General features: G+C 35.6%; 1 protein-coding gene across 1 annotated transcript in view; it reads right to left on the bottom strand.

The window, feature by feature from the left end:
- The window catches only part of LOC105212023 (voltage-dependent calcium channel subunit alpha-2/delta-3), a 38523-nt gene extending 28433 nt beyond the window's left edge, over positions 1-10090 (bottom strand). Inside the window, exon 1 of the mRNA XM_011183766.3 lies at positions 8560-10090. Coding sequence (XP_011182068.2) covers positions 8560-8702 — 143 coding nt within the window. The 5' untranslated portion in view covers positions 8703-10090. The remainder of the gene's footprint in view (positions 1-8559) is intronic.
- Between the last annotated feature and the right edge of the window lie 3830 nt (positions 10091-13920).

The raw sequence follows: 13920 nt of genomic DNA, 5'->3' as shown, positions 1-13920 counted from the left end.
TATTTTTCTTGTCTGTATACTTACTTAAAATAAAATGTATTATTCTAGATTGCAAAATATATTAGTTAAAGACTTACTTTTTCACATACTACCTACGAACTGATCATGGACATTCCATTATCCCTTCGATAGTACAATATATCAGATATTTATGTTATATTTCGAAGCAAACCAAAAACGTTGCCTACATTAAGGGGGTTTCGTGAAATAATTAGAACCTAAATACCAAGTTATTTAAAATTTATCAAATAAAAATCTTCGAAATTGTAAAATTAATAATTTTTAATCACTTATATATACTTGTTGTCACAATGAGCCTCCCAAAGGTCCAAGTGCGTCGACAGACAACCGCTTAACCTAACCTATATATAGTTGTTGCCTACATTTAGGCTGAAGTTTGTTACAAAACAAGGGATACAAGCTATAAACTAGTGTTTTTGTGTTTATTTTTGAAAGTTTTATAATTAAAAGCGATTATCAGTCACATAATTATTTATTAGAATGTAATATTTTCTAATGTATATACAACTTAAGTAAAATTACTGCTCAAATTGGCTTTCGCTTACGAACTGAGTGACAATTAATGTGGAAAATGTTGTTGAACATTTTATTCATGGAAGTGAAATACATGTGTACATTATTTTAGTAAATTCTGTTTATATGCTTCCTTTACTTTCATCCGTATTGTTTATTTTGCACGCGCACTGGAAACAGTTTTCCCAGAATTTTTTGGCAATATTGACAATGACGCTGCGATGACAGAAATGAAAAGCACGTAATTCTGTGAAATTCATACACACATATGTTTACATTATTGTTGATGTTTTAATTGGCTTATAATAATGCGATTTAAAATTTCTTTTGTGAAAAACTTTTCGAAAAATAATTACTCATGGGAAAAATTATAATTTTCTGCAAAAAATTATTTTAATTATATTTAGTAATTAAACTAAAAGTTATGAAATTTAATGCAATATAATTTTCAATTACTCTCTTGTGCACCTTTCACCCCCAGAAACACCGTTTACACTCATTTACCTTTCACCTAAGTTTTCTAATTGTTACTACATACTAATCCTCTCATTAGCACCCAACAAAAATATATATATCTACTCGCATGCGTGTGCTTCCCATTTTGGTATGCAAATGCTCAGTGTATACTTTGCTTAGGGCAACATAAAAAGTCTTATATAGCGGCCTATGCCATTTTACTACGGATTTTATTACAGAACTTACAGTGTTATGTTAATTTAATGAGAATAATAAAATTTGCCTTAATGCCACTTAATATTATGTGTGTGTGTGCTAGCTTAAATAGGCAAATTTCTGTTAAAGCACACTCGTATATATTGAAACACACATATAGTTGTATTAGGGTGGATCGCATGCAGTAAATTCACTAGTAATGAACTACTTCATATTAAGTAAGGATTTCAATTCTGATTTGTCAGCATTGTTTTCGTACCAGCAACAGGTGATTTTTATTGTTGACGCCTGAAGAGCTCTATTAATTTATTAATTGCCAGATTTTGATCAGAAGTATATCAGGTTCAATGTAGTAGTTCTAATCGAATTTATATTTTGTGAAAAATTTTTCAGTTGGATATATTTAGACTCTCTGTGTTTTTTGAAAATTATTGGTCCACTGACGTAACTATGGATTCTTTCTGAGCCAAAATAAAAGAAAAATGGTATAAATTCGATTTGAGGATTCATTTCTGTGTTTTTGTTGTTGTTTTAATTAAAAGAAAATAAACAGTGCAAATAATGAATTTATAAAATTTCGGATTATTTAATTTTCTTTGCTATGAAAAATCTATAAGCTTAAGCTAAGTTCGGGTGTAACCGAACATTTTATACTATTGCTATTTATTTATTTAATTTTATTTAGTTAAGACACAATTTGATCCATATAGTTCGGCATAAAGTCCACCAGAATAACGAAAATTGGTATATATTGGTATTGGAGTTGGGGCAATTCCTGCCAGTACCAAGCTACATTATATCCAAAAATTTACGTTCACTTAATTTTGTTAAGATATCTCCCATATTAACTGATATATACGGTATGAAGTCCACCGGATGTTTGAAAATCCGTATATGAGGACTAGAGGAAGTTTTGAAATGATCTTGCCAATTTTCGGCATAGAGACATTCTCTTATAAGGAAAATATATTGTTTGGATCTGAGATTTTGCTAATTTTCGGTCAAAAAATTTACTTATAAGCACTGAGGTCCTCGATATCTTCTATATCTGGGGCCTTGAAAAGTTTTAATCCGATTTCGACGATTTTTGGACGGGAAATATCTCACTTGAAATGAAGTATTTGGGCAATGTAAAGTGTACGAATCAGATGGACTTCAAAAGTCTTGTATAGTGAAAGAAGACATTGTAGTAAACCAATCTCACCTATTTTCAAACTACATATAGCATTGGGATGCCAAAAAATGTTATGAACTGAATTTCATTAAAATTGGTAGTACCGGAGATATGATTTTTCACTCATAAGTGGGTGGCGCCACGCCCATCATATATTTTTAATATTAATCTCACTCGCTTTTCTGTACCATCTATACCATAAAATGTAGGGTTTCTGGTATTTTTCCTTACTGAATTAATAGTGCTAGTAATTTTCAACACAAACTTTGTGTTAGCGGTAGGCGTGGTTATAATCCGATTTCGTCCATTTTCATGCTACATAATGCAGTGCCTTAAAGAAATGATATATTAACTCCCTTATATTTAAATATAATTCTAAAAAATCCCCTTTTTGGCCTTAGGATTATTACGCTTCTTTCACGCAGTAAACTTTATTCAGTGGAAAACACGCTCCACCCTAGTTCTCACATACATATATTCGCATGCATATAATTTCCTCATTAATTTGCCAAGCAAAAGGCTATTTAACATCAACGCCAATACCACAAAACTCATCAGCGTTGCATAAAACCTCAGCTACATTGCAAACCGCCTTAAGGCTTTGTCGTGTCGTCCGTTAATCAGGAAGTGGTGGTCACCAATGCTGCCGCCCACATACTCTATTAAGCAAACACCAAAACCAATACCACCACAACAACCAACAGCACTGCCACCTCCACCACTATGCTGCCGTCAGGGCACGCGAGTCTACTACGGACTGTCGCTGACAATTCAATTTTCTTTGATTTTATTCAACGACACAAACTACTTGTAGCGAAAACATAAAAAGCAAGAAAAATTAAAACAACAACAACAACTGAAAAATACAAAAAAAAAATAAATACTGAAAATGAAAATAACAAAAGCAAAGAGGCTCTTATAATCACACTTGCACATTCGTGCAGACAAATATGAGCACCCCATTTTAATAGAAATGACAAATTACAAGTGGAAATACATGCATATAAAGGAGGAGATGGCTACATCTGGCTACATACAAATGCTTGGCAAACGCCGAAGACTACAAAGCGGTGAGGAAATGAAAGCAGAAATGAAAACGTGCAATTAATAGCGAATTACTTAGCATAAAAGCATGCTAATTATTACTATGAGCGTGTGGAGTGGCAGCGCGTTGCACGGGGTGAAATGGGGAGGGAAGTGAAGTTGAAAAGGAGGGGAGTGCGCATAACTGCTTTTAAATGTAAGCGCGCTATTCGAAATTGTGAATATCCTTTTTTTTTAATAAAGCCAAGCTTTTGAAACTAGGTCAATGGCAGTTAGCCGCACCTATTCTCTATAGTTCGCTCTCTCCCGCTCATATATGTGGGTTTTCCATGCCACTGAACTGCAACTTTGATTCATATCTTCTTCTTCCTTGTCATTAAAATATTTATGCAAGTATTTCAGACTATTTCTTTACAATTATTTACTGTCATAAGTGTGTTACTTTTTGAGTAGGTATTTATTAACATGCGTTGCCTAGTTTACCTTGTAGGAAGTGGGAACACCAACGGACGTAGCTAGCTGGCAATTTTGCAAACAAGTTTTCTTATAAAGTAGTCATAGAATTTATTTGAAGAAACTGGAGTGTAACATTATAAAGAATTGAGTTGTTTCATATATGGGGAATCTACTTACTGGTTCTGACCGTTCTGACTTTATAGATGTTCCTTCACTTCCTCATTTCGATCGAGTTGCACTTTCTATTTTCTACTAGAGAATGTTATTGATTTGTATGTGTTTCGTGAAAAGACGAAAGAGAGTTGACAACAACACAGCAACCTTAGACAATTTAAGAAATATTTTCTTGATATTAGGTCAGTGATTAACTTAAGCGTTAAGTCAATAATATTTGGGGTCAGCGAACTATATTGGTTAAAGGTCATGGTTGAGAAGGTCATCTCTGAACTGTTCGATATCTAGAGGGGTTATTTCTAACAATTATCCTGTGTAAGATCTGCCCTCTCTAGATTAAGTAATAATCCATCACTACACTGTACAACACTTGGCTGAATATTGGACCCAACTGTTTTCGATATATTGGGTCGTAAGGAAAAATGTATATTTTCCATTTTTCAAAATTAACCTTTGTAATCGAGATATTGCCTTCGGAGTTCAAAAATTGACCTATTAAAGCGAAATCGCCTCCTCGAAAATGTGATTATATATATTTATTTCTGAGAGTGAGAGTCCAGAATTCCAAAAAAAAAGATTTGCAAACCATTTTGTACCTCTTTCTAAAACATGGAGTCAAAAAAAGTTTTTTTCTATTTCATCTGGTTCTGAGCTGTTGCCTTTTAAGGCAAAAAAAGACCTTTTTCCTGAATTCTTTTAGAAAAAATTATTGCTGTAGGTGTATTTTACTTATTATTATATGAAAGTACAACATTTGAAGGATACTTAAAATAAGTTTTATCGAAAAATAGCGAGGAATAACGGATTCATCGTCGATCTCTGCAGGCACCTCGAAAAGAAGTTTTTGTGCGGTGACCAGCCTACAGCATCACTGGATCATCCGAAACCAAAAAATCAAAATGCTTTCTTTAGTTTATTAGTTTATCTTTCAATTGACGTCGAGATTTTTTTAATTTTTAAATTTTTCAATTTTTGGTACCATTTTCAAGCCAAATTGACGATTTTAGGTGAAAAAATCGACCTATTTGTTATTGTAAAATTGTTAGTAATTAAAAACTTAATAATTAAACTCGACGTCATTCGATAACTATATATATGTAGAATATTAGTTCAAAATTTCAAAACGATCGATGCAGATTTTCTGTAGACTGGTCACCGACTTCAAAAATGACATATTTGGGAAAATTGATTCAAAGTTTTGTACACTCAGTGCAGGTAGCTGGAGGTACCGTTATTCAACCTACTGTAACTTGGTTAGTTTTTCTCCGAATGACCTAAAACTTTAACACAATATTCTTGAGATGTTGATGGTTCAGAAAAAAAAGTTGTCAAACCTTACCCCCCTTAATTGTTTTTTTGGGCAAGTTGTGCAATAATGAGTTGCTCAACGTTGCATTTGTTCGACCGATTCCAGTCAGATGTCGCATTCAGACGCATGTCTGTCTGGATTATTTTTCAATATGCGATTTATCCCATGACATTTTTTGCGATATATTTGATTATTTCTTGGCTATCTTCGCAAGAACAAGTTTGTATACTAAGTATTCAATAATATACGACGGCACAATGTCTCAATCCACCGAATTTGCCACTACAAAAATATCTCTAAAAGCTTAATAGCGTATAGAGATAGTGTAGAGCATCTGAAATAAATAAATATATTCGTAGAGACCGACCGATTAATCGGCCTTGGTATCGGCATCGGCCACAAAATTAAGCATCGGCATCGGCCATATTTGGCCGATTCTTTCTACTTCTTTCGGTTTACACTAAAATAATTTCTTTTTACTTTTTTGATTTCTTTAGAGCATACAATTTGAATTCTTCTGTTTACCACAGTGAATCACATTTGACTAAACTAACAATTCATCATGGTGATAATTTAAGTCTAGTATAAAGAAATTCAACAATTTTGCATTAATAAAAGGTTTTATTTAGCACCGCTAGAAACATTCGATTTATGTCAAATATGCAGAGTTGTGTTTAAAGTTGTTGAGGTTATAGAAGCAATCGTAACTAGGTTCATTTATTTTTAAAAGTTTCGTAATAATCACTTGGTGCTTGGACTACAAGATTTTAAGATTTTTATTTTCAAAAATTTTGAAAAATAAAAGAGTTATGGGCTGTCTTGGGAGGTGCCAAAAAAAAGCTCCCCAACTGCTGACATGATTACGGCCGAATGAGTAACTGAAACACAAAAATTGAAAAAGTTAATTAAAGTTGAATATATTCCCTATATAATGTCCTACAATTATTGAAAAATATCAAACATTAACAAAATGGCGTAGTTCTGAAAAAAATTTCGATTTTTTAGGTGAAAAATGGTCGTTTTTAGATGCCAAATTGACAATTTTCAACAAATCAAAAAGATAGATCATTGTATAGTAAATATATTCAAGAACATTCAGTTTAAATTTGAAGTTGATCGGTCAATATCTCGATATCTCAATATTGTAAAAAGTCGTTTCGAGAATAACGCGTTTAAAGTTTCGACTATAGCGGCTTATACTTGTGAACGATTGCACTTTAGAACGCTGCCATTCAAAAACTATTCAATATACGACCTTACCGCTTTCACAGGATATTTTTGAAATTATAAACTATCGAATAAGCAAAAGATAAAAAATCGATTTTTTGAAAATGTCACACCGGCATACCCCCTTAAAGGAAAAAAAACTATATTGCTGATTGCTGATTCGCTTTGAGAAAACGCGAATAACTTATTTGTTCTATCAACATATATCTTATAATAATAGTTTATTTAGTTTTGAATAATTAAATGAATAAACAACTTCATATTTACATATGAATTGAGTTGTTTACTTATTTTGTAATGTTATTTGTCTTTGTTTTTATTTTGTTACTATACTAATTTACTAAATAAAGTTGTTGATGAAAGAATCGGCATCGGCATCGGGCGATGCTTTGCCAACTAGCCGATTAATCGGCATCGGCATCGGCCAAAATTTTGGTATCGGTCGGACACTATATATTCGAAATATAGAAAGAGACATCCTCAGGTGACCATATAAGATGGATCAGAACTGAGTTAATGTTCCATATTTGATTGATATTGATTGGAAACTTATGAAAGCTATTGGACATTTGCCTAGGTATTGCTTTGTTATACATTATTTAAAGTTAAAAAGCATGTATTAAATTCTTTAAGTTGTGAAGATCACTTTGGAAGCTATTCCTCTCGCTAAAGTATAATATTAATTGTTAGAATTGTATTAAGGATTAGCTGATGCTGCATATCTTGTAGTATGTATGTGATTGGCGTTGCAACCGTTTAGCCGGTTATAGCCGAATCGACGATAGTGCGCCACCTCTCTCTCTCCTTCGCAGTTCGGCGCCAGTTGGAGATCCCAAGTGTAACCAGGTCGCTCTCCACCTGGTCTCTCCAACGGAGTGGAGGCCTTCCCCTTCCTCGGCTTCCTCCGGCGGGTACTGCATCGAACACTTTCAGGGCTGGAGTGTTTTCGTCCATTCGGACAACATGACCTAGCCAGCGTAGCCGCTGTCTTTTTATTCGCTGAACTATGTCAATGTCGTCGTATAACTCGTACAGCTCATCGTTCCATCGTCTGCGGTATTCGCCGTTGCCAATGTTCTGAGGACCATAAATCTTACGCAAAATTTTCCTCTCGAAAACTCCTAGTGTCGTCTCATCTGATGTTGACATCGTCCAAGCTTCTGCACCGTAAAGCAGGACGGGAATGATAAGCGACTTGTAGAGCTTGATTTTGGTTCGTCGAGAGAGGACTTTACTGTTCAATTGCCTACTCAGTCCAAAGTAGCACCTGTTGGCAAGAGTTATTCTGCGCTGGATTTCGAGGCTGACATTGTTCGTGTTGTTGATGCTGGTTCCCAGGTATACGAAATTATCTACGACCTCGAAGTTATGACTGTCAACAGTGACGTGGGAGCCAAGACGCGAATGCGCCGACTGTTTGTTTGATGACAGGAGATATTTCGTCTTGTCCTCATTCACCTCTTCTTGTAGTGGCTGTAACAATATCGCTCGGGTATTGACTCAGATCAGTCTTATAAATCTAGTGGGCTAAGTAGAGACAGAATGTGAAGATTTCCTCCCACAACCAAGTACATATGAAGTTCATATTTGTATTGAAATTCCTAATAGGCATAAAAGTTTTACTAAACTGCTTTTTATAGACACTTCATGCGAAGTTTTATAATAATTGGGGGTGATAAACAATAAGTACAAGTGCCTATCGCCAGCAGAGCGAACTCAAGACGCCACAGTGTGCACGATTTTGTTTTATTTATTTTTTTTTTTCATTGTAACCAAAGAATTTTTCTACACATGTACACTAGTACACTAGTACATATGTATGTCTGCATATGTGTGTGTGTTTGTATGTAATTTTGTAATGTCAGCGCAACTATGGCTGCAGAATCGCTATTGTTTTTGCTATTGTTTTTTTTTATTTTATTTTTTTTTGGTATAAACTTTTATTATTATTTTTTTGCGCCCAACTTACGCTTCATCCTCGGGAGTGGCCTCAACGGCGCGCAACGTTTGCGGCGTTAACGGTGCAAAACCAATGCAATGGAGTAGCAGGAATGCGGTCACAATGACAGTAAAATGTGTCATCAACTTGTCGCATGTAAGCATCTTGGGCATTTTTCTAGCATTTTCCCTGCTATGGCGAGCGGCGCGGCGGGGCGTCGCGAACGGCGCGGCTACACAAGTTCAAATATGTACGACACGACACACACACTATTCTGCCACTTTATTTATATGCGCTACACTGTTGTACCACGTATATATGTATTTTATATATATATATTTTTTTTTTTGTAATGTGTGTATGTATGTAAGTACACTTTTTTGTTTTTTTTTTTCGAAAAAAAATTCGAAGGAGTTTAAACGTATAAAATATTTACTGGCTTCTTTAAGATTTTCTGCAACACTAATCTTATTAACTGCTTAACTGTATATATACACTCACACACGCGCGCACACGTACCACAGCGCCTATAGCGATTTATGCATACATATGTGCACATACATATATTTATATGTAAGTGTATGTGTTTAGTTATGGCCTCATTAGCCCTTTTAGCCAGACGCAATGTGTTGGCTTATGCTATTGACTATATTGGCGGATGCTTTCTTAGCTCCTACTGATGCTTGTACTGTTTTTCCTGCTTCTTCTTCCACATCCACAGTGTCTTCTTGATTTTCCTATTTTGTATATGATTTCGTTGACCACAAAACTGGGTGGAGTCCCGAAAAATGAAGTGTTGACGAAACGAACGACGGATTACAGCAGCAGCAACAACAACAACAGGTCGTGAGACAGCAACAGCAACAGCAGCGGGGCTAAATGGTGCAGGAACAGCAGCTACATTTAAACTTTGACATACCCAGATTTTTTAACACAACAACGCACTTTGCCACATAGCATATCTCAATAATTTATATACATATATATATATATATATATATTTATCTGATCTTTCTATATAATTTTCGTATTTTCAACTGCTATTGCACAATTATATTATATATGAACTCGAACACACATTTTCCCAACAGCGTTGTTCACAATGAAAATTCTACACGATACGTGAACATATGAAAAACCGCACCGAAATTCACCGTTTCACTAAAAACGAAATTTTTCAGCTGTGCGTAAATTTTCTATATATAAAACACGGCGTATGGCTGTGTGCGCGCGCTGATGTATTCATATATCTATATTATCTCTGTATGTCTGTATGTATGTGTGTGTGTGCGAGTGTTTGTCGTTCGTTTCGTATATACCGTACTGTATGTATGTTGTTGTTGTTATTATTCTATGATAGCGGGTTCGGTCGTCGGCGGCAATGTTGTTGTTGTACGGTGTTTTAATATTGTTGGTGTTATTGTTGCTAGTGTCTATTAGTCGCGCACCGGGCCACAGTTGGTCGTACACCGTTTTTCCGTTGAAACTTTTATTGTTTATAAGATTTTTTTCCCCGTTGCCGAACCGTCGCCACTGAGTAGCCAAGAAAAACTGAACTGTATCGAAGAAAATTTGCCGAAAATCGTGGAAAACCGTGTTGGGAGCTGTGTGTCGGAAAGTGCCTAAAGGCAACAAAGTGGAGCACTCGTTCATGCACTTCGGCTGAGATTTTCAACGCACGAGAGCGCTCGTTGTGCTGTTCGTCACTTTTGTGTGCCATGTCATTTTCGTACATTTCCTTTTGCCACAATTTTCGTGAGCGCCAATTTCGCTGTAAACTCTTTGGCGGCGGCTGTGGCGGCATTTATTTCCGACCGCAATTGCTAATATCCAACGTTGCTCAACAGGATGCGCTGTGGTGTTTTTGTGGTCTCCATTTTGTGCTGGCATTTTCAATTTTCAAATGTCAAAGCGCATGGAAAACAAAAGTAAGAAAAACAAAAACAAAAAGAGATAAAAAAGGAATAAAAAGAAAAAAAGCTACTCCGCCCATTTTTGTTTTTGCATAAAATTTATCTGAATGAGCGCAAGGCTCATTTGTTTGCTGCTCATTTTCGCCAGCTGTTTGTATTGATTTTTCCTTTACCTTGTGCTTGAGCACATTTCTGTGCCGCTTTCGCTGTATGAAAGAAAATCTTGTTTTCGCTTTTCAATAATTTTCACTTTGTTTTCCTAGCGGTTTCTTTTGACTTGAGGCGCGTGTTAGCTTCGTGTTCACTTCATTTCACTTTCGTAACAGAGCAAGAGAGTGAGTGCAAGCCTTTATGATTAAAATCGTATGTATGTATGCAAATGATTTATGCTCCGACGTAATAGGAATTCCGTTATAGTGTGTTGTTCCCGAATTCATTATCATTAGCTACCGTTCTTTGTTATGTTGAAGTTATTTAAAAAAGGGTTACATTCTGTCGAGGAGACACACTTTTTAATACTTATGGCTACAATATATTAATTTATTCGAAAAAATTGGGAGAGCTCTAACTTTAGCCGAAGAGTTTTTAGATTTTTGTGTCATATATGAACATATATGTACATGTATCTGAAAATAATAGGTATATCATAGATCTTTATTTAATTATGCTTCTCAGAACTCACATTTCTTATTACCTTAAATCTAGAATGCTTCCTTCTATGATTTCGAAATTGGCTTTCTATTAAAGCTAATTGATTTTGTAAGAGATCATATACTTGGAACAAATGGTGATGTGAAGTTTTTATATAAGCAACGAACTTAAGCAAATTGAGGGAAAGAATCAGTGTTCGAAATTTATGTTATTAGAAGTATGTTCTATGGTAAAGAGAGAGAGAGAGAGAGATAGAAGTTTGGAGGAAGTGAAATATCGTCCTCATTTTAAGTTAGGTTAGGTTAGGTTAGGTTAGGTTGAGTGGCTGCCAAACGACGCACCTAGGCCTTTGGGAGGCCCATTGTGATACCACTGGGACTGAGATCCCTCACACTATCGAGTCATCATTAAACCACCCTGTGGTCCTAATGAAGTGAAAAAATTCACACAATTTGACATTAGCAACTTCGCCCACATCCTCGAGAAAACCGCGTCCAATATTTGCGATTCTTTTTCTGTACAGAGCCTTGCATTCACAAAGAAGGTGTGTAATCGTTTCTTCTTCTTCTTCTTGGCAGCTCCTGCAGTAATCATTGAAAGGTAGGCCTAGTCTGCTGGCGTGTCTCCCAATCAGACAGTGTCCCGTTAACACCCCTACAAGGGTTCTTGTTTCATTCCACTTAAATTTCAATAAGCGGCAAGTACGGCTCTTATTCCACTCTGGCCACGTTTGTCTACTTACGGAGCAAGTCGTTACTTGTTTCCATTGTGATTCAGACGTATCTACTGCATGTTTATCGATTAAGTATTTGCAGGTTGTCAGAGGTATATAGATTGCCTCTTTATCGGCCTCCAACTGCAGTGTGGTGCCTAGTCTGGCTAGTTCATCTGCTACACAGTTCCCAGGGATGTCGCTATGTCCTGGGACCCATTGTAGGTGTATCGTGAAATATGACGTCATTGTCAATAATAAATCCAAGCATTCTTTCACTATCTTAGAAGATATTCTATGAGAATTTAATGATTTTAAAGCCGCTTGACTATCCGATAATATGAATATCTGTCTGGCCGCTAACACTCTTTTTGACAGAACGAGAAGGCTTTCTTTAATTGCAGTGATTTCTGCTTGGAACACACTGCAATGATCCGGTAGCTGGAAGGCGATTCTGATATCTAGTTTTTCTGAGAATACCCCACCTCCAACTCGTTTGTCTAGTTTTGACCCGTCCGTGTAGATACTTATCACTGAAACTTTGTCCACTTTTCTCATATCCCACTCCTCTCTAGAGGGGAATGATGTTGATCATGTTAAGTTGGCTGTGGTACTAATTTTTTAGTTGATCGGAGTACATAGAAGTTCATGGTCTAACATCAGATTATTAACATGCATGTTTCGATTATACGTGGAGCCAACCCAACCTTAAGTTGAGAGCAAAGCATATATTGTTACAAGCTAAGTTAACCAAAGCTGATAAGATTGAGTTCGAGATGGACATCTCGAACCGCTACCAAAAGTAGTTATATATGAGGTCTGTTCCAAAAATATCGGTAATCTTCGTTTTTTGAAAAAATAAAATATTTATTCATTCGTCTACATTAATATTGTCGTCTTCAAAATAATCCCCATTCGATATTATGCACTTACGTCAGCGCTTCGTCCAATCGTCGAAACACATCTCAAACTCGATTTTTGGGATAGTCTTAGGCTCTTTAAGATTTCCTTAATTTTTGGAGATAGGAAAAAGTCACACGGAGTCATGTCTGGCGAATATGGAGGCTGGGGCATCGTTTGTCTAAGGATTTACGAACAAGCAATGAGGTGTGAGGGTTTACAAACGAAAATCGCCAATCTCCATAAATAATGTCTAACCTTAGCGGCTGGTACAGGCAAAATAAGCTGAAAATTATAAAATATTTCAGGAATATATCAATATGATTAAAACATGAAAATTGGGTTCTCCAAATCCGATAATTTTAAAATTTCCATTATTTTTTTAACACACCTAGAGAAGATGGGAAGGCCTACAAGTTAACTTAGTCAAAACCGATAAGATTGAGTTCAAGACGGTCAGTTTATTCCCTCGGACATTCGACATCTATTTATATAGCTGAGAATTTCTTTCTGGAAGAAAAAGCTTCTTTTAAAGCTCTCAACCGGGCCATCCATAAATTACATCACACGAATTTAAGGACTTTTTAACGCCTCCCCCCTCCTTGTCACAAGTTGTCACATTTTGAACTCACCCCCCTCCTGACGTGACGTCACCCATTTTCCAAATTTATGGATTTATCATAAAATAAAAAAACAGGCTATACTAATTATTCTTATATTTATTGAATAATCTTTAATAAAATCAACATTTAGTTAAATATTAAAGTACAGAGAAAACCAATGACTAGTCAAGAAATAATAGATACTTAATTATGCTGCTGCGTGATCGGCGCTTGTCACACAATGTCACTTCTGAATGATACCCTCCCCCCCTTCAAGGTGTGACGTAATTTATGGATGGCCCCTAACCATTGTTGAAAAAGAGAATCACTACACCCTTCTCAATTGATTTTTGATGCATTTTTGATGATGATGAATGTAATCTAATATTAAGTCAAGTAGCTTGTAAGGAAACGAAGTATTTGTTGAATAAATATCAATTATACAGCGGAAGATGGTTAGATTCATAGGGATACTTGTGACATATAGAATAGACGTGTGGTATGTCAGAGTCAAGTAGATTCTTCTACAATATCTTTTGTAGAAACAATTTACATACCTTATGAGGAATAATTTAAGTGATTCTTTGTACGCAATCAGTTGTGGATTCATTTT

Source organism: Zeugodacus cucurbitae, chromosome 3, assembly GCF_028554725.1.
Source record: "Zeugodacus cucurbitae isolate PBARC_wt_2022May chromosome 3, idZeuCucr1.2, whole genome shotgun sequence".
Classification (NCBI taxonomy): domain Eukaryota; kingdom Metazoa; phylum Arthropoda; class Insecta; order Diptera; family Tephritidae; genus Zeugodacus; species Zeugodacus cucurbitae.
Note: the sequence above shows the minus strand (reverse complement) of the source record. Positions and strands in the feature narration are given on the sequence as shown.